This window comes from Perissodus microlepis, chromosome 23 (assembly GCF_051167445.1).
Source record: "Perissodus microlepis isolate ML-2025 ecotype Zambia chromosome 23, ASM5116744v1, whole genome shotgun sequence".
NCBI lineage: Eukaryota > Metazoa > Chordata > Actinopteri > Cichliformes > Cichlidae > Perissodus > Perissodus microlepis.
The window spans coordinates 25,581,880-25,609,347 of record NC_140482.1 but is presented as its reverse complement, the minus strand read 5'-3'; the positions used below and the strand labels follow the sequence as shown (position 1 = coordinate 25,609,347).

At 40.5% G+C, this 27,468-nt stretch overlaps 2 protein-coding genes across 3 annotated transcripts; both read right to left on the bottom strand.

The window, feature by feature from the left end:
• Nucleotides 1-71: 71 nt before the first annotated feature.
• Nucleotides 72-20,372, bottom strand: LOC146361604 (uncharacterized). 2 transcript variants are annotated; one of them, XM_084920670.1, is made up of 22 exons: nucleotides 20,271-20,372; nucleotides 18,011-18,125; nucleotides 17,293-17,375; nucleotides 17,048-17,209; nucleotides 16,088-16,179; nucleotides 15,863-16,011; nucleotides 15,247-15,568; nucleotides 14,927-15,048; nucleotides 12,909-13,010; nucleotides 11,449-11,482; nucleotides 10,811-11,029; nucleotides 9,924-10,147; nucleotides 9,618-9,685; nucleotides 9,427-9,543; nucleotides 8,693-8,815; nucleotides 8,507-8,599; nucleotides 5,957-6,033; nucleotides 5,418-5,473; nucleotides 4,259-4,302; nucleotides 3,771-3,839; nucleotides 2,137-2,287; nucleotides 72-355 (listed from the first exon to the last, which is right to left on the bottom strand). In XM_084920670.1, the coding sequence occupies exons 2-22, from the start codon at nucleotides 18,122-18,124 to the stop codon at nucleotides 200-202; spliced, it is 2,577 nt and encodes an 858-aa protein (XP_084776796.1). In that variant the 5' UTR covers nucleotide 18,125; nucleotides 20,271-20,372; the 3' UTR covers nucleotides 72-199. The 2 variants fall into 2 exon arrangements, with proteins under 2 accessions (XP_084776796.1, XP_084776795.1); XM_084920669.1 differs by lacking the exon at nucleotides 20,271-20,372 and adding an exon at nucleotides 19,100-19,386.
• On the bottom strand, nucleotides 19,975-21,760 carry LOC146361603 (uncharacterized). Its single transcript, XM_084920671.1, has 3 exons — nucleotides 21,453-21,760; nucleotides 20,935-21,007; nucleotides 19,975-20,848 (listed from the first exon to the last, which is right to left on the bottom strand). Exon 3 carries the CDS (start codon nucleotides 20,838-20,840, stop codon nucleotides 20,379-20,381), a length of 462 nt encoding a protein of 153 aa, XP_084776797.1. The 5' UTR covers nucleotides 20,841-20,848; nucleotides 20,935-21,007; nucleotides 21,453-21,760; the 3' UTR covers nucleotides 19,975-20,378.
• Between the last annotated feature and the right edge of the window lie 5,708 nt (nucleotides 21,761-27,468).

The window sequence follows — 27,468 nt, the reverse complement described above, 5'->3', positions numbered from 1 at the left end:
CATCAATTACACGCTTCACTCTGCAGCACGCCAGCTCCAGGCTTTCAAAATAAGAGCCTCACATTGTAAAATTTAAATAAATACTTTTATTTTAAAAACCAGGAAGTGTCAGTATAAATTTATGTACATTCACAGACATATAGTTTGACTGAGTGAAACAGGAAGCAGTCAATGAAGCAGCAGCAGCGGTGGTGGCGAGTTAGCGGCTCGGCGACGGTTTTGGCTCCTCCTCCTTCAGCTGACTCTGGTGCAAACTCATGATTAGACTCCGGATCTCATCGCGCTTCTGTCGCGCTCGCTGCCGCGGAAACCAGCTCTCCAACCGCAGCGGGATGTCAAAGTGCACCACAGGGTTCTGGAGGAGCCAATCAGAGAGCTCGATTAAGCCTCAGACCATCAGGACATCAGACAAAGCGCACCATGAAGACGATAACAGAGCGACGCGAAAAAAAAAAAAAGCACGTTTCTGTAAGTTTATAATAATTCAAATTAGGGCTGCACGATATTGGGAAAACCTGCGATGTGCGATAACTGTGATCAGTACTGCGATAACGATATGACTTGCGATAAAATAAATAGCAAAAAAAAAAAACAAACAATACATAATTTCCGTTTTACTGCAACAGTTTTATTTAATGAAAGCTGCTGTATTAGCAGTGTAACAACAAAGTGCACTTTAACATTGAAACATTGCCCCCATAAAAAAAATTTCTGAGGTTTGAATTCTGAAAGACATCCTTCCCGGTCTCTAGAATTCGTTTTAAATAAAACATAACTTAAATTATACTGCAAATTATCTCAGTGCAGCTGTTCATCATTTTACCACTCACCAAGTAGTTATGATGTAAGTCAAAACTGGAGAGGAAACTTTACTGTAGTTCTTTACTGTAGCGGTCTTGCGGCATGTTTCATACATTTGTGGAATGGCAACATGGGAAAAGTAGTTTCGTGAGGGGATGCGGTATCTCCGGTCCACTTTATGTATCAGACTGGTGAAACCCTCTCTGCTAACTGTATTTATAGGCATCATGTCTTTGTCACAAAATGTGTAATGGCCTCTGTTATTTCTTTGTAGCGCTTCGACGTTTTCCCATAAGGAGTTCCACTTGAAAAACTCTGATACAGAGACGGCTGTTGGACTGCTGTGCTCTTTGTCTTAACATTAGCAACCTTTGTTTGGCTAGCCCTGTCTTTCTGGAACTATTCAAACAGTTCTCTGTGGTTGTATTGAAGATGATGGTGGAGATCCGTGGCAACCACCAGAGGAAACACGACTAGTGTTCGGCAAGTTTTGCAGAGTACCTGTGTTTGGAGAACGTCGTCTTTATCAAATCCAAAGTACCTCCAAATAAGCGAGGTACTATTTTTTTCTTTTAGGCACGAGTTCATAGTCAGTAGCGTTCTCGTCATGCGTCTCGCTCTCAGCCTTTACAACTCTGACTCGTTGCTGCAGCGTTGTTCGCTCCCCACCTGCGTAGGAAGCGGGCCTCTAATCCATTTGATTGGTTAATGCCGTGAAGGGCTCTGTTCGACTGGTCAAATGTGTAAAGGGGATTCTTTGATTGGTAAATTTTTTAAAGCACGTGTGTAAACATTTTAAGGTACCCAATTATCGCAGTTTACGTCATCTTTTGCGATGGTCCCATCGCGCAGGCTGATATCGCGATGACAATAAATTTTCGATTTATTGTGCAGGCCTAATTCAAATATTATTTTTAGTCATAACGTCAGAAAAACACACTTGAAATACGATTCAACACATTTACTTAATTAATATTTTCTTTATCAGCATCATTCTGTGATTTTACACATTTATGTTCTTATTTTTCACATATTTCAATAGAATTTTTACTGTGTGGTAAATATTATTTTGATACAATTTATTTAAAAAATAATGCCAAAAATAAAAATTATTTGGAGACTTTGTTTTACATTTTTAAAATTACAATTTTTTCTAGATAATTAAATACATTCTTGACATGCTTCACACAGTTTATTACTCTTTTCTTCTCTATATCTTTTGTTAATATTTTGCTAAAAATATTCACACCTGTGTGTGTGTGTGTGTGTGTGTGTGTGTGTGTGTGTGTGTGTGTGTGTGTGTGTGTGTGTGTGTGTGTGTGTGTGTGTTTTCACCTGTAGGAAGCTCTCGACATACTGCAGCAGGTAGAGTCCACAGTCGCTGCTGTTGTCCTGCTGAGGGACTCTGCAATTGAAGCTCTTCATGGTGTCGGACGTGAACAGACGAAGCGACTTCCTGCGGACCTCCCACTCCACCTGCAGGTAGCTGAACAGAGCGAGGACCTTTAACCCTGCAGCTCGGTGGGTCACAGTTAAATATGTTCAAATACCACAGGGACGTGAAAGCAACTGTGACACTAACATAAAACCCCAAACATTTTTTACTCAGTGACACTAAGTCTGAACGTGATCAGTTGATCAATAATATTCCCTCACTTTATTCATTTGCAATTGACATTGATTTAGGTGATTGTGTTGACATCATAATACCTTTTAATAAATTTTTGGTGCATGTATTAAGCATTTCTTTCATTGTTTCTTTATTTATTTTTTGTACTTTTATTTAATTCTTTATATAATATTATTACATTTAATAATATTACCGTATTTTTCAGACCATAAGGCGCACCAGATTATAAGGCGCATTAAGCAAAGCAAAACAGTCAAATAAGTCAAACTTTACTCAACTTATTCTTCTTGCTTCCTCCACTTCCGTACCATTGATGTATTAATGTTGAATTCTCTCGCTGCTCTATTCCCATGTTGTTGCAGTATATTAATGACTAACCTCGTATTGTGGATGGATTATCTCAGTTGTTCTCCTGACTGAAGTTTGGTCCGTTTACAGCATCCTGCCATCAGATTGCATTTGTCCCTAACATCGGGAACCCTCTGGAACTTTTATTGAGTGGTAAAAAGTTAGCGTTCATCCACCAGCTTTACTGTGTTTATGTTATGCTAACATAGCTGTGTCGCTAGCCATCACGTAGCACATCATTATATACCAGCTAGCCCAACTTCAGCAACCCTAAAAAAAAGTCACTGCAGTTTAGTTTTGTCTTCATTTATGTTGGAAGTGATAGCAGAGCTGTACATTTTAATTCTTTCATAAATCTCTCAGTCAGAACATGGTATATCATGTTTAGGTGGAAACTAGCGAGCTAACTTCCTGCTAACTTACTTCTAACTCCCATTAAATTGAATAAATTCTGTTTTCATGGATGCCTGGATGTTAAACTTAATTGTTACACCCGTTAAAGCAGCGGCGGACAGAGTTTTGGACCCAGATTACTCTGCGAGGCTCCTGACTACGGTAGCTGTAATGCTCCAACAATCCATCAAGCGGTGCAGCTTCATAGCTTACCAAAGTCGTACTAAAACATTTTTGATAGACTTTTGAGCGCCGTGTTCCACATAAAATCAGTTCGAGGACAGTAAGAACAACCAGAATTCATACACAAGGCACACTGTCGATTTTTGAGAAAATTGAAAGGAAATTAAGTGCGTGTTATAGCGTGGAAAATACAGTATATAATTTTTTTCATATTTTTATGGGATCCTAAATATTTTCAACAATTTATTACATTGGAAATAAAACAAATTATACAATTATTTTAGAAATTGCTTTAAAAATATTTTGTGTTAACTATTTTAATATTAAATATTTCATTAAAAACTAATATAACATTACTGATAAATGTGGGTTTGGTTTGTTTTCCGTCCTCTGTGCGTGCTGAGGTGGAACTCACTCTCTGATGAGTCTGCAGACGTTGTCGTGGTACGACAGTTTCAGTGAGTCCATGACCAGGAGGCACGGCCTGCAAACGATGACAGTGTTACACAACCATGGAAGGAAACTGGACAAACTGCAAAAAATACAAAAAAAAAAAAAAAAAAAAAAAGGAAAATGGTCCACAAATATAAAAAAACTGAACAAAAAAAAGGAATAAAAACTGAGGAAAAAAATGGAAATCTGCATGAAATGTCACAAAAGTAATAAGAAAAAGCAAATAAACTGAAGAAAAATGAAGAAAAACATGAAAAGAAACATCATTGACATGTGTCTGGTAAAATAAGGAACAGAAACCTCCGTGATTGAAACGAAATGATGTATAAACTTGATAAAATCTGTCATATGTGCAGAAAAAGTGACAAGTTAAATAAAAAAAAAACTAGAATAAAATCTGATCATTTCTGATTGATTTCGATGTAAAATCTCATGTGGGTGAACTCTGACCTCTTTAAGACTCTGTCCTTCTTCCAGCCCTGCTCACTGGACTCCTGCAAACACACAACACAGTTACTCAAACCCAGGATTTTAAAACTATAACGGAAAAAAACATCTCAGTGATTGTAAAGAACGCTGCATCTCCTCCTCTTCAGCAGCATCAACTAACCATCACATTTCACATTCAACACAAAGGTCAGCCCATGTTTTCCCAAACAGATCTCACTAGAAGATTCAACACTGAACTGATCATCTGAGCCAAATAAACTGTGTGCACTAATGAATGTGCAGCGTGAAATCTCAGAGGATCAGTTTTACATAAATATAAATAAATAGTGTCGTCACAGCTGTACAAAACAAGGTGGAAACCCTCCACAGACTGAGGACACCTGCTGCAGTTTGATGGATTTACAGTCTGTACTTACACTTTAAATACCCGGTACTGCTTAATTACTGTGAAACCAGTGGTAACTTGTAATTACAGTTTACTACAATCAACTTCACACCTAAAGTGAAAAAGTATATTTAAACGGTAATTAAAGGGTAGTCAAGTTCAAGTTTAATTACAATAAAGTTACTGCTCATCAGTCTGTGTAATCAGTGGAGCTGATCTATAATTACAGTATGTTTACAATGTACTAACAGTATATGTGGATTATAATTAAAGTGTAATGGCCATAAATAAAGTGCCTATGAAATTAGTCCTGTACTTATGGTCACAGTATATGTTGGTTGTCTTTTTTTCAGTAAGTTTCCCCATTGCCAGGTTTCTAAAATTTTATTAAGAGACCCTCACGACTCATCGAGTGACACCATTGATTAGCCAATCAGTGACATGGAGTCTGTTGATGTCACTTTCTCAGATCAGCTCAGAACACTTAGAATCCTGGCTGAGCAGGTAATACTGAAAAAATGGTTATTTATTGCTGACGGCAGGTTGCCAGTGGACATTTCAGGCTCTGGTAGCCTAGGTAACCGTGTGATGCATTTACATGTGAGTCAAGGCTATCCTTTCACTCTCATCATTCCAGCTTCAGTTGCTCACCTCAAAGTTGAGAAACATTTTAGACCCACCCATGTCACAACCTGAATGTCACCGGCTTTCTGTGGTCGTGACACAACTGGATATTTACACCACACTGAAAGCAATGACAGTGTATGAACTTACTGGTGGCTGCTGCGACACGAGACTAGAGTTTGGCTTTCCCACAGCTCCGGATTTCCCTGCAACGACAACGAAAACATGTTCGCGTCTTCACGAGCAGCTCTAAATAAAACTACATGTGAGGTTAAACATAGAACACCAAAGGAAAAAAAAAGAAGATCAATGAATGAAATGGAAAGATGGTTAAAAAAAAAAAAAAAAAAAAAAGAAAGGAGAAATGAGCACAGATGATGAACCAGATGTGACCTCCAGTTTACTACGAGCTGATTTATAGACCATAAAGATTCAGAAATGTCTAAATGGGTCTTTAGTGGAGAACATATTTAAGTCTGGAACATTTAATCCTTTAATTTTGGGTGTCAACTTCGAGCATGGTGTTTTAATCAGCGCTGGCGAACATCGTGCCCCAAATACCCCAAAACGCTGCCTCCAAGAGGGACGTAAACACCAGTATGTCTGATGCCCATTAGAGACGCTCTGCTGAACGTGACCGAAGCCACAGCTTTCATTCAGCCGCCGAGACAAAAACCAGGTCAGCTCACCTGCTCGCCTCTGAAACTCCTCATACCGAGCCTCCTCCAGACCTGGGAAACACACCACCACCAGGTACCAGTGAGCTCTGCCAACACAAAACCACAACATACAGCTGAGGAGAGACAGACAGAACAACCCAGAACCAAAGCTAAAAACACCCACACACACTCAGGGTTTAAATATTAAAAAAAAAAAAAAAAAAAAAAAAAAAAAAAAAGGGAAAAAGTCAAGACTGGAAAAATGTGGTACAACTGAGCTTGTACAGAGAAAAAAAAAAAAAAAAAAAGAATGTGTAAGAAAACAAAACTATACAAAATAAATAAGAAGGTCAAAGAAAAGAAAAATGGACATTTTGCACTAAAAAGTTTCATAAAATACCAGTAAAAAAAAAAATAAAATAAAAAAATAATTGAATTAAAATTTAGTTAAAAATTAAAAAAGTAGTGGCTACCAAATAAATACATGTGTTAAAAAAATTAATGTCCCAGAAGAAAGAAAAAAAAAAAACAAAAAAAAACAACAAGCATAAAAATGGCACAAAACCACAAGAAAAATGGCCTTAAATTGTGAAATGTCACATAAAATTGAAACAAAAAAAAAAAAAAAAAGCCTAAAAATTTTTATAAATAAATAAACAAAACAACAGAAAGAATAGTAAGAATTAAAAAAAAAAAAAATACATAAAACCATTTTTAAAAATAATGAAATAAGGTGGAAAAAAAAAAGTGGAGATAGTCCCACCGAACAACCTCAAAATCAGCAGACGTTTTATTCAACAGTAATAATAATTAAAAAAAAAAAAAAAATGTTGGTCTCCATTTTATAATGATTAATAATGGGACATTATAGACTATGTGCACGTTAGCATATGCTACTTCCGGTGCGGAAACTCCTGTGGGGAGCTTTGTTTCCGGCGTCCTATTCGCGCCTTGTTTACGGTCCAAAAGTTAAGCAAATTAATGAATCAAGTGGCGATTTATATTTCTATAGATGTCTTGGGCATTTATCCAATATATCTGTAAATTATGTTCATCGACTTGTCGATATTTTTCCCCCGCGCCTCAGAGCAAAAGAGATTCAAATTTTATATTTCTCAGTATCTGTAAACAGCTGTCCCTCGTTTATCACGGGTGTTATGTTCTAAAATTAACCAGCGATAGGTGAAATCAAGTAGCCAATTTAATTTTTTGACGGTGCAAAACGTTTCATGGACATCGTGGACATACAGTACTGCACTTCAGAGTCACACTGCTAGCGATCGATGCAGCGATTCTGTACTGTACAGGAGAGACGTCACGGAGGAGATCGTCTGCAGCGATCAGGACGCAGGACACAATGTGACGTAAAAAAAAAAAAACGTGCAAACTTGCACTAAAAAAATCTGCGAAACAGCGAGGTGAAAGGAGAACCGCGTTATAGTGAGGGACCACTGTAATTTTGAAGGCAAGTCACAACATACCCTTCGTAAATACTAATGTATAGAAACTCTTACCAGCAATCATTCATTTTTTGTGTGGCTTTTTTTCACAGTTTGGTAACATGCTGTGTAGGTGTGTACTTGACTAGCTGATATCGACATAACGGGGGAAACATCTGGTTTGACTATTCTTCACCTGTAGTTTGAAAGCTGAACATTTGCCTGTTTAAATCATAAGACCAGTCACTATACAGAGATGTGCTTCTGAATGTGGACGATGTGTCTTCTGCTGCAGTAATGCAGTTCTGCTTGTGTTGAGAGATGTAAACAACTGATCGATCTAAACTCTTTAAACGTCAAAATTGATCATTAGATTTTATATGACACAACAGTGGTGAGTGTTCCCACCTTCTGCTCTTTGTAACTTAACGCGATCTTTCCGTTTTCGAGTTTGGACATGATTTTGGAGTATATCTTTGTAGTAGCCCTACATCCGGTCTCAAACCAGGAAGTTAGCATTTTCTCGTGCACAGGGTCTATTGAAACTGTGACGTTGGTGCTGAGAGCTGACCAGAGGAAAACAAAGCCAGGTTTTCTCTGTGGTTGTGACTCTGAGTGGAAGTTAAACTGATTTGGTTGCACTTTTTTTTCCCTTTTTTATTTTTTTAAAAGAAAAACAGAGTTTAATGTGTTTTTCAGGCCTGAGTATTTCATGTGGATATCTGCTGTATGAACGCATGAAGGTGCCACATTAACACTGCGCCTCTGAAAATATTCTCAGTGTGGAGGTAAAATGTCGCCTGGCCTCGTTAAAAACACGAAGGAATGGTGCAAAGATGCCGTAAAAGCAGCCTGAGGTTTAAGATGTCCTGAGCGGTTTTGGATGTTAATGAGGACCCTGAGGGGGGGCGGGGCCTGGGGTCAGAGTGGAGCGACAGTGGAGGAAGCGTCTCTGGTAAAGCCATCACGTGCGGCCAGTTGGCAGGTACACGCGCTGATGAAGTGCTCGAGTGCAGCTTTTATTGAAAAGTGGCGTCTCTGAATGTGGGGCGAGGAGCTGAGGTCAGTGCGGGCGGCTCCAGGAGTTTTATTCCAGCTGACCACAGCGCCACTGTGAAGGTGGAGGAGGAGAGGGACTTACTCTTGATTGACAGGCACGAACAGGAAGTCTTTGGTGAAAATGTCCACGTGGCGAGTCCACGTCTTCACCCGCTGGTGCCGCGTGTGACGGTCACTGAGGACACATGAGCACAGAGACACTCAAACATCTGAAACCTCGCACACCTTTTTTTTTTTTTATAAAAGAGATGCACACGCTTGCTCGTACGGGACATAGGGGGCGGTGCCCTCGCCGGCCGTTCGCCGTCTGCTCAGCTGCTTGTAAAAGAAGCTGCTGAAGATGTGACTCCTCTCAGCCACCGAGCCGCCAACGCCCTCCAGGAGGAGATACCTGCAGCACACAGAAGGAGGGGAGGGGGACCCCTGCAGGTGACCAGCAGCTACTACAACCTCTGAAACCTCTGAGGGAGGTGGGCGGGGGAAGGATGGGAGAAAGAATCAGGGTTGGGGGGAGAAAACAGTGAAGGAATAGGGAAAAAAGAAGGAAGGAAGGAAGTAATGAGAGAGGGAAGTATAGAGGGAAGAAGGAAAGTAAAGTAGAAATGAAGGCAGAAGGAAGGAAGAATAAAAAAGGGGATGAGGACGAGTGGATGAAGGTATCTGGGAAAGAGGTAAGGAATGACGGAAGAAGGAAGGAAAAACAGAAGAAAAGAAGTGAAAGGAGGGGAAGAAGATAGGAAGAAGAAATTGGGGAAGGAAGTAAAGAGGAAAGTAAGGAAGTAACAAAGAAGGATGATGGAGGGATGGAAGAAATGAAGGAGGGATCAAGGAGAAAAGCAAGTGAAGAAATGAAAGAAAGAAGGAAAAATGCAGAGAAGGTAGAAAGGAAGGGAAGCGTGAGGGAAAAGAAAGAAGAAGCAAGAGGTTAGGGGGCAGGGAAAGAGGGGAGGAATGTAAAGAAAGAAAAAAGCAAAGGAAGCAAGGACAAGTGGACAAACTGACTTGAGGTAGAAGTCGATGATGACATCATTGAGGAACTCGCCAGCATCCAGACAGGCCAGGTCCTCCTTGGTCACGGTGATGCGGCCTTTGCAGGGGGCCACGGGGTACTGGATCAGCCTGGAGACCAAACTCAGGGTTAAAGCCCATATATGTACTGTTTGTCCTGGTTATACTGGTTATACTGGTTTTACCTGGTGGGAAGACCAGCAGAGTTTAGGCTGGACTTGTTTCTCTGACCTCTGCTCAGTTGATTCGACCTCTGTCAGGAAACACACATCTGTGACTTTAAACCTAATTGTGACTTTTGACCTTTAATAGTAACGTTTTGTGACAGACTGATTAGTTTGTGTATCAGGTTACAATCTGTGTCTCTTTATTTAATGATCTGTTTTCAACCATAACTTTTAGTCTCATAGTCTGTCCTGATGGCGTTCAGCGCCACGGCAAGAGCAGAGGAGCTCAGAGGAGGTGAAGGGAGAGGACGAGTCATCTCTTACCGTCGAGTGTCCCAGCAGTCTGAGGAGGTGCTGGTCCACAGGAGGAGGACAGCTGTGGAGGAGCAGCAGCCCGTTGGCCCAGTCCAGAGGGGAGGCCGGGCCTTCAGAGGAGGAGGGGGTGGCGACTTTGTACTCCTCCATGTCGAGGATGGAGGCCAGCAGGGCGGCCTGGAGCTCCTGCAGCTGCTCCTTCAATAGCAGGAGGATGAAGCAGCATGGAGGACCTGCAGAGAGTAGGAGATGCCAGGTTATCCAACATGAGTACATTAAAACCAGTTATAAACAGACTGGTCCAGGATCAGCCCAGTGCTGTGATGTCATTGAGCACTGTGAGCCCAGTTGAACCAGTGAGAGCTCTTCTATTCTCCCAGTAAACACCAGCAGCAGCTCTCTCTCTCTGCTTCCACCCGCAGGTCTCTCTGGCCCCGTACAGATGACCTCACAGCTGGAATTGGTACACTGTGCCTCCGGCTTGCCACGATTGGCCGATGGCTGGGTATGGAGCCCTCTGATTGGCTGGCAGGGGCCCGGCCCAGCGCTGCACGGCTGCAGAAGTAAATTTTCCGTGAAGCCTCAGATTGAAGCTTTGATTTTGGGCTTTGTGCAGAGATCCTGTGTGAGGCTGATGGATCACTGCATGGGGAAAACAGCTTGACTCTGTAACAGTTTTATAATTGAATCTAATAAACCGACTCCAGCCCGGTTATCCTTATCCTCTGAACACCACCTCAGACTCTGCAGGTTTCCCTGGGAGGAGGTCGGGCTGGTTTGGTGATGCAGAGTGAGCGCTCGCTGCAAGCTAAACTGGGAAGCAGCTGAGTGGAAACTGTGCGGTGATGGAAACTGAGCAGAGCAAACATCAACCGGAGCTTTAACCCTCGCCTTACCCGAGCAGCAAGACGAGGAGGAGGAAGAGGAGGTCTGGATGGAGGACAGCTCCTTCTGCAGCAGGTTGGCCTGAGCATCCGTCACCCACAGGAAGAACAGTGAGGGGGCGGGGCCTTCCCAACCAGCCAGCAGAGTTCCACCGCGGGCCACGCCCCCGTCCCACAGGCCGTAACCCCGAACCTGAGACGCCACCACGCTGACCTGACACTCCTCCACCCCTGAGAGGAAAAAAAAAAAAAATGAATTAATTTGTCTCCTAATTCTGACTTTTTAAACTCATCTTCATCTAATAAACTGTGACTTTAAACCCATAATTACACCTGATGCGACCCTTCACGAGACATCTATCTCCAAAACATCACTTTTGAATTATGAAATATGGCCTTTTAGTAAGATTGAAATCATAAACGTTGCACTTTGTAAATCAGAATTGTCAGTTTCTAATCATCTCACACACACACACACACACACACACACACTATTATTTATTTATTTTTTTAAACAGTAAATGGTGAGTTTAAGTCTAAAAATTACACTTGGACAACTATTAAAGAGTCTGACTGACTGCATGTGTCAGTGTTAATGTTTCTGTCTAATCAGTGGGTGGAGAACATGAACCAGAGGGTGGATAAGTTACCTTTCATGGGGATCATGATCCCGCTTTCAGTGATCTAAACAGAGAAAGAGATCAAACTGTTAGACAACAAAGAAATGCTGCTTATGACTTTAAAAGTTTATTTAACTTGAGCTGAACAGACGACATTCAGGAGCAGACCCTCCACTGACCCCCTGACCTCCTCCTCTGCCCCCTCCTGCTTTTTAACAGCGCTCTAACTGAACCTTTAATCACTCGTTACAGGTTGAAATGTTTACGACCTTGGGGGAAACAAACAAAGCCGCTTCATAAACTCAGAGTTCGGCGATTTCTCATCTGAGCTCTGGCTCTTGTTTTACCTTTGCTTCAGCATTTGTATCCCACCCTCACACACTAAAGAAAATTAAAGATGCTGGAAAAGATGTAGGATTATTAAAAGTGCAGAGCAAGCAGAAGAAAGTTGGACTAGCATGTGGAAAAAAAGAAGAACAAGGTTAAACTTTTTTTTTTAAACCCAAAAACACAGAAGCTGGACACAAACACTGGAACGTCCCACAGCCACTGCTTGGCAGCAAACACACCGCAGATTGACCTCAGCAAACAGGTTAAACAACGGAAAACCACGACTGCCAGTTTAAGGTACTGGGATTATTATTATTAGATTATTTTTAGATTAAAAACGTGACTGTAGATCAGTGAGGTATCGATTTTAAAGAGTCAATAAATGTGTTTCATTATTGTAACATTATGTGCCTTCATTTAGACCCTTCGATATAAAAACATCACATTTTCACAGCAGCAAAACATTACAGTATGTTAAAGGGTTCAGCACATCTGGAGCTGGGAGACGGGGTCACAGTAAAAATACCTAAAGTTTAGCTGTTAATTTAAATATATCAATAAAATAAAAAATAAAAAAAGGAATATTTTATTGTGTACATTCACATAACAAAGGTCTTCTCTGAGATTTTAGTCATAATTTATGGGAAATCTAGATATTAAAAAAATTATATTTAAAAAAAAACAGGTAAATTTGATGGAAAACACTTGGACACTCTTAGATAAAAGTTGCAAATTTATGACAAAAATGCAATTAACGACATTTTGAAATTTTTACAATGAAAAAAGTTGTAAATTTACAATCATGTGACTAAAGTCACATATTTTCCTTTAATTTTAATTAACATCTGAAATTTTCATTGTTCCACCAACAAAAACACCTGCAGTTTTTGGAGACAGTCAGAAAACAGAGCAGAGGGTCTAAGAGTAGAAAAAAAAAAATGTATAAATAAACGTGTGAGGGGAAAGAGGACCTGTAAAAAATGCTGTTAGTGACACTCCTGTCTATGGGCAGGAGAGACCCCACGACAGTGACTCAGTAAAGCTGCCACACCTCATAGATCACAAATAACAGAGCACTGATGCTCCTGTGTCCCGTCACACTGAGCGTGTCCGTGTTTATGGTTTACAGGTTTATGTGAAGCTGTGACAAACTGTCTCACCATAATCGGCCCGTTAGCATCTGCAGCCGTGAGGCCGGCGTGAAGAGAGGCGAACTCCAGCTGCAGGAAGGACGGTGGCGTCACAGGAACTAGTTTGGGAGCCTGTCAGACAGCGCAGAGGGACAGAGTGAGCCCACAGGTACAATGTGTGCGAGTGGAAAAAAGCCACTAACACAGAGCAGTAAAAATACAATAATGCAAACAATAAAAGCGCCGCAGACGCTCAGGCGAGCGACCGTTTGTGCAGCAGATGGTGGACTCTCAGCTGGGATCAGGTTCAGTCTGTAAACACAACAACAAACACTCAGGTCCAATCTGGATCTGCTTAGAGGAGCATTTACAGGCCGGCAGAGCCACAAACAAACGAGGTGACTCACCGCGGCCTCAAACATGCGACCGAGAGCTCGCGGACGCCCCGCAGCTAAACTGGGTCATCTTAACAGGAGAGACCGCAGCAGCTGGCACTGATTATCACACAGGTATCTGATTCTCACTGAGATTATTAATCTGCAGCATCAGGAACAGTTTAAAAGGAGACTGAAAAAAAAGATGTCTTAAGTAAGACAAAGACAAAGTCTTTGTCAAAGTCAAAGGAGACAAAGAAAAAGAGACATAGATGAAGTCCAAGATGATGGAGTCCATCTAACCACGGAGGGACTGCAGATTCTGTTAGTTTAATTTTCACTGTGGATCTTCCTATTTTGGTTTTCATTCTTCATACATTACGCTTTCCAATGTTTCTATTTGCTCATGAGCCTAAAGGTGGCCATGTTGGATTTTACTAAACCTGATGGTTTGATGCCAAGTGTAACTGTGACTGTTCTTGGCTGAGCCTTGCAGGACTTTCTAACACTCTGTAACTGACTAGTCTAATACACTTTTAGTAACAAAAACAAATCACACTAATGATAAAACAATGAAAATGGTCACTTGCAGTAGGCTTCTGTCTCGTTGGGCTGTTTTTGGTTCCTTTGCCTGTTGACCCCTGCTGTTGTTCTCTTTCCTGTCCAAGCCCACTTTTCAGCCAATCAGCATTCTACCAACACCATCATCACGTCACAACACTGTGCTGGGTTTCTGGTGGACTGCATGCAAACACATCTGCACTGGCTGCACGCTCCAAATCCTTTTAATACCTTTGAATTTCATGAGTTTAATAAACATCACCTCTATGGACCCGTGCAGAGCCAAGACTCTGCTCTTTGGTTAAAGTGGATCCTGGTTTAATCATCTGCTGTTAAACTTAATAAACAGAACCACATTGTTTGGAAAGGCAGTCTGAAACGTCTGCTTGTTGTGGATGAAGTGATGGTTTTAAAATGCCGGATTTGTGGGTCACACGAGTGCACCACATAAAGCAGCGTCCTGTTTCTGAGCAGCTGCAGGTGGAAATGAAAGCCTGCTGTTCTTAAACGTGACTCTCATAAAGCAGCAGCAGCAGCCGCCACCGCCGCTTGTCCCGCCAGCGAGATCCCCCCTGTGCTTTTTTCGGATTATCTGAGGAACAACCCGGCTGACTTCTGGGTGAGGTTATCATGAAGCCTTCGGCCTTTATTTCTCACTTACAGACGTTTAATTATCGCAGATGTCACGAGTCAGAGGTAATCACTTTGTTCCTCAGTGCCCTGCATTCTTACAAGACAACACTTATGTCATATTTTAACAGCCTTTACCAGCATTTGTACACCTTAAAACAACAATGTGCTCTGAGCTTTATAGATAGAACATTTTATTCTGTCCTGAAAGTCCACGCCTTAAACATGCTCTAAACCTGGGCTAAATGACAAGAAAACAAAATAAAGAAAATCAAACCAAGACTGGACAAAAAAGACTGAATTGCAGAGGACCAAAAACAGAGCCCTGAGGAACACCATGAATAACTATTAAAGATGCCCACGTGATTTTGAAGCCGCTGTTGTCGAACATGTTATAAAACAAAGTTACTTTATTAGTTCTGCAAGAAAGCATCAAACCTGAGTTTCCAAAGAAGAAACTCTGTTTCTGTTCTATTTACCTACCTGCACCATCTCTGAGTTTCCCTGACGAGATTCATCGACCTGGTTGCTGCTATGTGACGTCCTCTTTGCTTCGTCTCCGTTTCCCTCACAGTCCTCCTCCTCCTCCTCACTGGACAGCACGACTAAAGGAAGAAACAAACAAGCGATATCAGAACCTTCAAATCATGTCACCATTGTCACTTTTCCCTCATAAGCATCAAGCTGTGGGGCTGAAAAATAAACATGATTTTCCAATTAATGCCAATTTACATCCTAGAATTTCACTCACTAAACATGGAGCACATAGACTCCATCACATAATTGGTGGAAGTCAAACTCACTCGGCTCAGTTGGTTGGCTCAGCTTCGGTTTGGGTGTCCTCAGTCGGAGGTGGAGGACAGCTGACCTGTTGTTCTTAGTCTTCTCTTTGAACTGCCTCCACCTCTCTCTCTCCTTCTCCCTGTCGTTGAACTTCAGGTTGCTGGTGAAGGCAAGTCGCACCCTCCTTACTGGCGTCGACGACGACGATAAGACCATGGAGATGGTCTTATTGTCACCCTCAGGCCTTTGTAGGCCTGAGGGTGAAGTTTGATTCAATCTGGAGATAGAAGAGTTCTTTGTCTGTTGTTTCAAAGGAGATTTGGGAGGAGTTCCTGTGTCGCTCTGAAACAATCAGACCGAAGGTGAAGATCCAGTTTGTAACAGGAAATTTAAAGTTTACAAAACATTCACAATAAAACCTTTTTTATTCTCTGCAACTCTTTCCTGCATCTCAGGTGTACCTGTTTAATCCTAAACAATTTTATTGTGAAAATACTGAATACTCTGCAAACCTTATTTTTCTGAAAAACCTTTGATGATTTTATTGCGAAAATATTGCAACTCCCCTTACTTAAGTTTCATGACTTTACTTTTTGTGACTTTCACTGTGAAAGTGCAGCAACCTTTGACCTTTACCTTCTCCTCAGAAGTGTCTCCATTAGACTCAACTCTCCTCCACCTTTTGTTTCCCAGTGTAGAAGAACTCAAACTCCCAAGATGCTCGTCACCTCTGAACTCAGCCAGAGAGTCCACAGAGTCCACTGAGATCCTTTTATTGACCAAAGCTACAGAAGAAATGACGATCAATCATGTTGATCAATAAATCTCAGACAGTCCTCTCTCTACCTGTGAAAAGCTAACCTGACAGCTCTTTCTTCTTCTGTGGTGGAGACAGGTGCTCTAAAGCCACCTCAGGCTGCAGCAGCCGGTCAGACGCTCTCTTAGGACGCCATCTGGTGGAGAAAACAGAGACACTCAGTGAGATTATTTAAATTATCTCGCAGCCTGCATCACTAATGAAAGACTTAAAAGTATATCAGAAACTTCTTTTTTACAATTATAGTTAATAACAAAATAATTCCAATGAAATATCATTGAATTAAAGTATAAAAAAATCTGAAGCCTGTCAATACGTGTAAAGAAATATTGAAACATTTAATAGTAAGTATCATGAAACAAATCTACAAAAATTTTAGAGAAAATAAAAAGTAACTTTCCAACTAATAATAAGGACATGATTAATAATATTCTAATAATATTTATTGTAATATTATAACTAATAAAAAAATAACTAAAAATCTTTAGAAATGCTCCCTAAACACATTAGGTTGTAAATAAATAAATAAGAAATATTTAAGTAGAAACCTAAAAATATTATTAAAATATTGCACTACAAAGGATATATTAAAATATAAACTCTTTAAAAGCGCTGCATTAAATGTCATTAAAACAACAAAACAGTGGGTGAAACTAAATTTATGAAAGATATTTGAAATGTGACAAAATACTACCAATTTTTTTAAAAAATTAAGTAGAAAATAAATCATGCTTATAAATTTAAATACCTGAAGATTTTTTAAAAACTGTAAACTCTCAATTCAAATGAATGACATATACAAACAAATAAATCAACATTAGTAAATCTAAACATTAAGGTTATGATTAGAGATGCAGAGGAACCTAAAAATTGTATTAAAACCCCCCAAAAAACAAACAATAAAATTAGTTTAAAAAATATTTTGGTATGAAGTCTATGATTTTAAGCGGATGTTGGTGCAGCTTCAGCTCGTTAAATTATTGAGTGCAAAAAGAAAAACTCACCTGTTTGACAAACAGCTTGACGTCACTTCTCTCTGCCCTGCTTGTGATTGGCAGCTCCAGCTGCCTGCTGCTCTTTGATTGGCGTCTGAAGCTCCGCCCCCGATGGGGCTCTTGAGTACCTGCTGTGTCTTGAAGTTTCCTAAGAGCTGCTTACACGGTGTCCTGCAAGGAAATGACCTGGTTACGTTTAACATTTCATGGCAAGTGTAATGAACTATTTAGACTGCAGAGGGTGCTGCACTCACCTCTGTCTGGCTGACAAAGCGCCCACAGGATTCCCAGAATGCATCCTGTCAGTTTCACCTCTGCCAGACTGATTCCCGTAAAACTGCACACAAAACAAACAAACACAACCGCTTGATTAACTCAAACATACCACCTTAAAAAAGGTCCAACACTTTATAGATACCACCTTAAATGAGCCTTTCCTTAAATAACTGAATGGGTCGGACACTTTAAAACAACAACTTATATCACCATAAGTAAAATCAGCCTTAACATAAATCATCACCACACATCAAGAAGATGGGCTGTTACCACCTTAAAAAAGGAGTGGTGTCTCATGAGTTGCCTCCTGTTCAGCGGGGAAGGTGACTGAGTGGAAGGAGTGGAAGTATCCTGATATGCACTCTGCACACTCTATATAAGGGCAACTCCTTCCAATCAGTCACCTTAAAAGCAGAATTTTCAATTATTCCACCTTAAGAACCTATATCACCTTAAATATTGAAGGTTTCACTGGAGGCAGTACCACCTTAATAGTACTCAAAACTGTAGATTAGCTTTTCATATGACTAATCAACTAAACATGAGAAAGTTTACAGACACCATCTTTAAATATCCCAAACAATTAACCTGTCAGATCATTAATACCACCTTAAACGGTTAATCAGAGGATTAAAGGAATGTAATATCACTTCACGGGGACAAACGGATGACACGAGGAAGATTTAGGAATACAACCTTTAGTCGAGGGGTGGAGGTCTGGAGGCGGGACAGAGGTGACTGCATGTCTAGGGGACTGGAGTCAGAGCCATGAGGATGTTTCTTCTTGGGAATCTTGAAGGAAGATGCCATCCTGCAATGACACGAATACCTCAGACCATACAAAAAAAACAATCAGGCAAAAGTACAGGAGCCGCCTCATAGAGCTGCTGTATCCAGAGAATTGGATGTACAGGGGACGCTATGTCAAATTCCATTAAAAAACTGGACAAGTTATGCAGAATTTCATCAAACTCAGTGTATAAATAAAAAAATTAAAAAAAACAGTAGATTTAAAGCAATTTTGTCACATGACTGTCCCGCATCTTTCAAAAAAAAAAAATTACAATATTAACTTAAAGAATCCTACAGTAATTAAAAACTAACTTTTTCTATAAATATGGGTAAGGACTGCTACACCACGCACAAAGGATTTCAGGAAATTTGAAGCGTAGTTATTATGTGTATTAATCTGTAGTCTGAGCCCTCAAACAAATCAGACAAAACTAATCTGTTCAGAATAATATAGCTGCTTAAAAAAAAAAAAAGGTCTTACATGCATTTCTGAATGGCCACATATTGGGCTTCTGGGGCTGGGAACTCTAACCACCAACGTTCAGATCAAATCAAAAAACATCCCGGAAATTATGCCTGCCAGTGAATTTTAAACATATGCGAGTACACGATATAAAACTACTGTAAAATCGATGCTTAGCAGACCAAAGTCCATTTGAAAATTTCGGGGTTTTAACCTCACCATCGTTCCCTGCCACAAAACACAACTCTGTGTTTTCACAAACACTGGGACATTTGATGTTTTATACGTACAGGTTTAAATAAAAAGGTAAATGACCGTTATATATATTATCACCAGAATTTGTGGCAGTTCTCCCTCAGATCTTCCTTTAACTATAGAAATAAATATATTTGCCCCGTCTATCACAGCTGGTGGGTTATTTTTGCGCCGAATTTTCAAAAACAAGTTAATGATTTGTAAGGTGTTCACTGCAGAAAGCTACCACAACTGTGGACCCGTTAAATAATTAAAAACTGAATAAATTTACCAACCCGAAGTCCGCCGGGGGAGCCAGCTAAGCGGCTAAGTAGCCGGGGCTAGCCGGTGAGCTAAGCTAGCTGCTGGCGGACTCTACGCCGTTAAATGTCGCTGAATTATCCGGACGCCTCATGGGGCGGCAGGCAGAGAAGCTGGAGGAGTCCCACCGTCCGGTTAAGCTTAACCAACTAATTCAAAAAACATCTTTTTCTCTTTGGGCTGGACACTCAGCAGGATAACTGCTAAATAACAACAACCACAGCGTAGCGACGTCACTCTGCGTGATTACGTCACGTGGTTTCCTGTTCCCTCAATAAAAAACAACTATGCAAACAGCAAATAAATTGATATTTATTTTATATTTTATTTCATTCTGTTATATGTCGTCCCTTAATATTAATGTTTGTAAATATTTGCATTATGTTTTTGCTATTTTAACTGCTATAACATTAAAAACGTAATAAATAGTTCCTCTTTTAACAGTTGTATTTTGATGTTGTACATTTTTGAAGAACTCTTACTTTTTCTCAACAAGAAATTAATTACACTAAACACAAATCAATCAAGAGAGGTCAAAGTGATCAAACATGTTTTCTTCTTTCATTGGTTGAGACATTGCTCTAAATGGTGAGGTGATTCACATGGTGCCTGAAGTCCTGCTCAGGTGGCCTCTTTAGCTTGGTCAGCTTAAAAAAGCCTTCAGAGTAACAGAACAGATTAAAAGTGTCTCCATCTTCACAGCTGATCATCTTTTAAGCCTTCAATTCCATGACAAGAAGGTGAAAGTATCTAATACCACCTTAACAGCCAATCAGGCTACAAAAGTCACTTTCATTAAGGTCAACTGATGAATAATACCACCTTTTATGAGGCTGACAGACAGAGGAAACTTGTTTAAATAAAGTTTTATTTTGAAACATAAAGATGCATTTCACTGAACTTCCTCCACGCGTGAGGGATTGATCACTGTGATTGATCAATGGTTCGAATGACTGGGTGATTCACAGGCTGGTGGTTCTTTGGTTTGACCTTTAACCCCAGCACAGCTGGATGTTTAGAGCGTGTGTGTGTACGCAGGTGAACATGTGTGTTTCAGTCCTCGGGAGGAGCACTAAGACCAGATCGAACTGGATCATTCTAGAAGTTGTTTGTGTCAGATCAGCAGAGTGCGACTAACACTCTCACCTCCTGTCCAGGGTCTGCTCACATGTTCCTCGACATGCTAAAGCTGAGGCCACACTTCCTCTTCCTGTCACATGATAAGTCTGTCAGTTTTTAGCTCTGTGATGTGGTTCAGCTTCTCTGATCGACGGTGGTGGCAACGTCATCCGAGTGTCCCTCTGCTTCACCATTCCCACAATCCTCTGGGCTTCCTGTGGCGCTGGCTCTGGGCACCGTAACCTCCTTATAGTAGCCCTCCCTGTGCAGCTGGCGGCGGACCGTTCTGGCTGACACGCTGTGGCTCCGCCCAGCGTTCACGCTCTCCGTCACCTGAGCCAGCGTGGCGCTGCGGTTCTTCTTCACAAACTGCACCAGTGCCCGTGCGTCGTGCTCGCCTAATGAGCGCTGCCGCCCGCAGTTCCCCACGCGGCTCACCGATGATTTCCCCTGCGTCTTGTACGCCGCTGTCACTTTTGTCACTGTTCCTATGGAGACGCCGGTAAGCTGGGCGGCCTTGGTGACTGAAACTCCCGCCATCCGAGCCCCAACAATGACGCCGCGCTCAAAGTCGCTCAGATCCCGACCTCGGACCATTAGGGCACCTACAAAAGGAATCACATCATACCCGGTCAGGGGTCATGGGGAACACCTGAGAGAACACATGCACCGTCACCCTGTTCAGACCCACCTCTGAGAATCTGCTCCAGGTCTTCTTCTGGCTGTGTGGCCGTAGATTTTAAGGCGGAAGTGATAGAGCAGCTCTGAGGAGAAACAGAATATGATTCAAACCCAGCAAGCGTTATGTAAAACAAAACACTAAAAGGGATTACTAATACCACCTTAAAATTCCTAAGGATCATCAGCAACAACCCTTCATAACCCTACAGTAATACCCTACAGTTCAGTAATACCACTTTAAACCACCAAAATCCTAAGGGACAGAAGCTGGAAATAAGTTAAAAACCACCGTAAAAACCACCGTAAATCAGTCACAGGTGCTACAACTTTTACAAAAATGAAAAGCTGAGTAATTCCACCTTAAAGAGGTACCTAACTGGATAAAGTTAAAGTGAAGCCGACAGAGGGACACTTCACTAAAGAGGTGGAGGCGGCTTCAGGTGAGGAGTAGAGAAAGGGGGAGGAGAAAGAGGGGCGTGAGGGGGGAGTCTGTGAGGAAGAGGAGTAACTCCACACTACCGAGCTTACCTGGAGGCCAGTCTGCCGCCCTCTGACCTCTCTGCTCGGACTGCAGTCCTCTGTGTCCCGTTCTGTAACACACTGGAGGTTACTCAGACCTTTAACTCATCTCTGGCCCGCTCATCTCGCTCCTCCTCTCGGCTCCAGCTCCTTCTTTAGCTCCGTGTTCCAAACACAGCTTCCACTCGGAGACGGTGTTAGCGCCGTCCCACTCCGCCTTCAGCAGAACCGCTTCTCCTGCCCCAAAATGGCGGCCGAACTTTTGTTTTCTTCCTACTGGGCTTGTTCTGGTTGACCCACTGCACATGCGCATTCGTGTTTTCCAAACTGGGCCCGCCCACCACTTCCCGCTCTTTTATTTTTTAATGTTTTAAACTTTATTGATATCAAACATATAAAAAATTACGAATCCCCTTTATAAATTATTTATTAAATATATAATTAATAGACAAATGTTAGTAAATAATATCTATTATTACTAACATTATATATATATTTATATATTGTAAATAATTGTATATACAGGATACAGAGACAGTAAAAAACAATTATACACTCAGTAATAGCCAAAGGTAAATACAACATTCATGTAATCTATCATGAATTTTTTCCACTGAGTTATTTTTCCAGATAAATAATCCTGAAGCATGAAGATGAAGACTTATATGTGCAAGCAACTAAACCTGCTCTAAATTCAATCTACATCACAGTTTCAGCTCATATAAAATCTGTGTAATAACATTAAACAGTCCTGTCCTGAACTGTCCGCTGAAGTCCATCGAGCAGGTTGGGGAGGAGAGGATGTTGTCTAAGCTAACATCCATCATGGACAACGCCTCCCACCCCCTGCATGAGACTGTACGAGCACTGAGCAGCTCGTTCAGCTGTAGACTTTTACACTCACAGTGTAAGAAGGAGCGCTACCGCAGGTCATTCTTACCAGCAGTTGTCAGACTCTATAACACAGTTTAACATCCTTTTGGTTATCTTACTAATCAGCTTGTTTGTTCACTGCACATTTTATACATATCTCTGTACAATTTTTCTATACATATTTCTGTACATTGTTACCTGTATATACGAACTTCAGTTGCTTATGTATATAGGACCACGTTGTGTTTTCCTTTTATGTTTTATATTCCCCTTGCTATAAGAGCCGTGTGACACCCAAATTTCCCATCCGTGGGATAATAAAGGTTTTTTTCTATTCTATTCTCCATTTCTCCAGAAAAGACTGACTGTGTGAAACAAATGCGGCAGCTCAGAGCAGACACACAGCAGCATCATATTAAACAGTCATTCAGCATCATTTAAAGCATAAACACACAAAAAATACACTGGTGTAAGCCATTTCCCTTTTATTATGGCAAAAACTTCTAAATAAAGACAGAGAGAGAAAAGTTGTGTGTCCACCAGGGGGATCCACAGCTTTACTCTCAGGTCACCATCACTGATCCACCACCATGAACATCATCACAAACATATCTGACTGTGTCCTTCCTTGCTCCTTCTGCTGGTGGTCGTTGGCTGTGTCCCAATTAAGAGACCGCACGCTTGAAGTACGCGCACTACGCATACTACGTACGGTGCGTACTATAAGTACGAGAAGTGCGGAAGTGAGAGGCTTGTGAAATGGGACGGTCTAGCCTTCGTCGCGCTGTTCAGGTTGCCTAGCAACCATGATACTAACCGCGAGAAACGTTTCATACAGCATTGTTTGACAGAAATGAAGGAGAAAAAAAATGGTTTTTTGGTCATTCAATTTTGTCATGACATCACTTTGATTAGTTGAGTATCTGAGGCTGAGACCACGGGACTGTAAAACATGATTGTTGGGCTTCATTTCTGTACTGAACAGTCATTTCAAGATTAGTTAGTAAATACCAATTAGCTAATGTTGTTCGTGAGACTAAATTCATCTCACTGTGGTAATGTAAATATAATATGGCCAATATTATATGTATTGTCATATTATTATGATATATATATATATATTACAGCAGTGAGCTTGAACTGTATATAGTAACCATTGTCCTTAATGTAAATATGTAAGAAAAATTGTGTATGTTTCTGTTCTGTGTCCTGTGTACTGTTTGTTTGTATATGTGTCTTTTTGGCTGCTGTTACAACCAAATTTCCCCTTGTGGGACAATTAAAGGATTATTCTATTCTATTCTAACTCTGGGACAAATATTCAAGTTGCAGTTGTTTATATTTCCTATCACCTTAAATCTTCACTCAAAGACAAGTATCTTTGACAGTGTATATACAGATGTGTTATACATAAGAGACAAATATTGTTCTTTTAATATGTTGGCAATATTACATTTGGCTCAATGCTTACATATATGTGTAAAAAGAAAATGTACTAGCTGTGATAACTGCTTCTGACAGAATGAAGAGTAGACTGATATATTAAATATTCCTTTATTGGGTGAGAAAATCAGACCATGCCATAACTGCTTTAAGTCATACAGAATAGATATCAGAGCCTTAAACAGGCTGACTTCTGCTAAATGGGTCAAACTGGGCAGAAAGTATACAAACACATAACATCCTTATAGAATATGATGTAACACTATAGATCAACTTACCTCAGAATATATAAAGCATATAAACAATTACAGCAATATGATGTAACAAACACAGCAGTACTACTAATCCAAAATACTCAAAGCTTCATAGAACTGAAACAAACATTTATTTTTTTAGGTCCATTCTGCTGCTGATACATACTTTAGGTTTCTGAATATTAAACTTGTTTCTGCCTTTCATAGTGTGTAACTTGAAGGCCCTGAGTACTTTCTCCCACACTGAAAACACTGGAATGATAAAATTATTTGAACATTACCTAATAAGACTGATTCAGGACAGACAATTAGTTATTTTAAACTTTTCTAGCAGTCCTTCACAAACAGGGAACAGTCTGTCTATTCTCTCCATCTGTCAGCTGCTGCTGGCTCTTCCTCCTCCTCTTCCTCACACACTGCTGAGTTTGTCCTGGTCGATCATCAGGGATGCAAAGCCTCACAGATGATGTGCAGCAGTGGGTCCCTCAGTCTGTCCTCACTCTGGACACTTGCAGTTGTCACACATGGAAATCAAATGTGTGATAAGCTGCCGGATTCAAACACAAGTGTAACTTATAAATACATGTTCATACTTTTATTCCACAATCAGAGAGAAAGAAAAAGAGAGAGAGTGCAGGACAGACAGACAGGTGACAGTCTCAGGTGTATACACTGCTACAAAACAGCACAAGAGAAGGAGGATTTAGTGTTTGTGTTATTACGAGTGCTAAACAAGAAGAGTTCCCAGATGGTACAGTGGACACATGTGTGACTCCTGTGATTAAAGTATCTTTCTTTCAGCTTAACGAGTGAACCGTCAGCTCGTTCAAACACACGTTAAAGTCCGTTTGGCTCGACACCACCGAACAGAGGCAGCAATATAACATAGCTAACATTAACAGTGCAGTGGATCCTGCTTGTGCCGTGATATTCAGGACTGCAAACCGAGCAGCATCACTGACTTTCAGCTTGTTGTGTTTGTGGATATATGACTGACTTTAATTATCCATAAAATCATCACATTCTTTGTAAGATTAAGGTCGACTATATATATATTTTGAAGCAGAGGCTTTAAAACCAAGTTAACGCTGAAAGTACAAACATCACTAACGTCACATAACTTTGCCGACATGTGGCCAACAGTAATGTTTTAATGTTCTTCATTATTAAACATTCGCAATGTTGGGGAAATGTGGAAATTGATGGCGCATTTGGAGTATGCATTTGAAGTACACTTCAAATTGGGACAGCTGTCATCGCGTGGCGGTGACGCAATCGCACTCAAAATGCGTACTTCAAGCGTGCGGTCTCTTAATTGGGACACAGCCACTGTGTACCTTTTACTCCTCAGAGGTCAGAGGTCACATCAAAGTGACTACTAAACCACCAGGTGAGCTTTACTCGTGCTTCATGTGCAACTTTAAGGTGTGCTTTGACCCCGCCCACCTCCAAATGCTGTGCCAGTGTTTCTGATCAGTGTCTAGATGATGGTCTACATTTCCTCTCCTCATCCTGTGGATTTATTTACTTTATTATTTATTTTATTATTGATTGATTGATTTTATTATTATTAATAACATTAATAATAATAAATACTATTTTATCATCTATAACTATGGCTTTGAAATCAATTCAAAGCAGTTCGGTTGAACACTCAATGACATCTGAGTGTTTATGGCTCCTCAGACCAGAGCCATGGACGTTTGTCCCTTCTTCTCCATCCAGAATGTCAGCATGGACATCTGGCACAGATGCTGCATGTGCCTGGTGAGTCTCAATTAATATTACAGTAAAAACACTCATTTCTACCTGTTCTGCTCAGATTCTCTGAATATCATTAAGTGCACCTGCAGCATGTAAACAAAAAGACATGTTGATTTCAAATAAAGTAAAATGAGAGGTTTATTGTCTTTTACTGGTGGTCTCTTAAAACACCAGGGGGTTAAATCGGTCTTTAGTCTCATTTTTCTGTCAAACACCAGCTGCAGCAGCAAAGCTGTAAATAAGCTTGTTTGTTATGTTGCATTTCTGGTCTCCGGTAGCAACTAAAGCTTCCGAAACAGCTGTTTTTGGAGCATACTACAATGTCACGATCAACCTCAAAGACATCACAGACGAAGCCTTCAGAGCTGCTGTACGCGGTGTCCACGAGCTTCTTCATGCATGTTGTTGATGTGCTCTGCTCGTGAATAACTAGTCTTTGTTTCTGCTGCAGACTCATAGGAGAGCGTCAGAGATGCAACATTACATGTCTTACAAAGAAAAACAGAAGTCTAAACACTGACAAAATCTTCAGAATAAAGGGGTGACTTGAAGTGGTAAGGTTTTTTATTTTGTTCACTTCTTTAATTTCACAGTTACAGAGCAGCTGAAAAATAAAGCTCCCGAGGTTTAAAATAGGAGATTAAAAAAAGTAATTAATTATAGTTACTAGTTACTTCTTCAAAAAAGTAACTGAGTTAGTAACTGAGTTACAATATTCTAAAAGTAATTAATTACAAAAAAAAAAACAAAACAAAACAAAAAAAAACGTTTAACCCTCTGGGGTCCAGGGTATAATTGGCCATTTTCAACTACTTTTGATTTTCCCTCCACATTTTACCTTTAAAAACTATTTACTTTGCCTTGTTTGGTATCATTCTTTTCAGCACAACCTCACGTGTCTGAATTTACAGTTATGTTTTCATTTTTTACATACTGTATTAACACAATTGATCTAAAATCAGACAAAAAACATAAAATCAGAGTAGAAAAAGTTATATTTTTACTGTAACAACCACAAACATGTTTAATGAATCATATTTCATAACTTTAATTGCAAATATAAATTGTCAATTTTAAAATCCTATGCACAAGTTTTCCAAACAAAGTTATTTGCATCCATTTACCTTTTACCTTGATTTTTTAAATAACCATTTCAAACTATTTACAGAACAATCAGCTGTTCTGCATTCAATAAGATGCCACACAAATTATTTGTGCCACTCCAAAAAAATAATTTCTGTCCACTATAAAGGAGAACATCACAGCCTGATACCTGCAGGTCTGACAGCAGCAGGCGTATCACTCCTTTTTCTACCTGGAGACAGCAGTCGCCTCATTGTTCTGACACACAAAACTATCCACAACACTACACACTAACTACACAACACGACACATTAACTACACACTCCAAACAGGCTAAACGTCACAAATCTCTCACATCTCAAAACTCGCTCTCTCTATCTTTCTGCTGTCTTTCTCTCTCTCTCTCTCTCTCTCTCTCTCTCTCTCTCTCTCTCTCGCCGTCACTCCTAAAACTTCCCCTGTTTTGTTTTGGGTTTTTTTGCTCATAAGCAGAGAGCGCTTGCTAGCTCTGTCCTTAGACAGTAAACGTGACGAAACTATTGAGGAAAAAACTCCGCGTATATATTGTTTATCATGACTCTGGTTTTACATGGCCTATCAACACAATT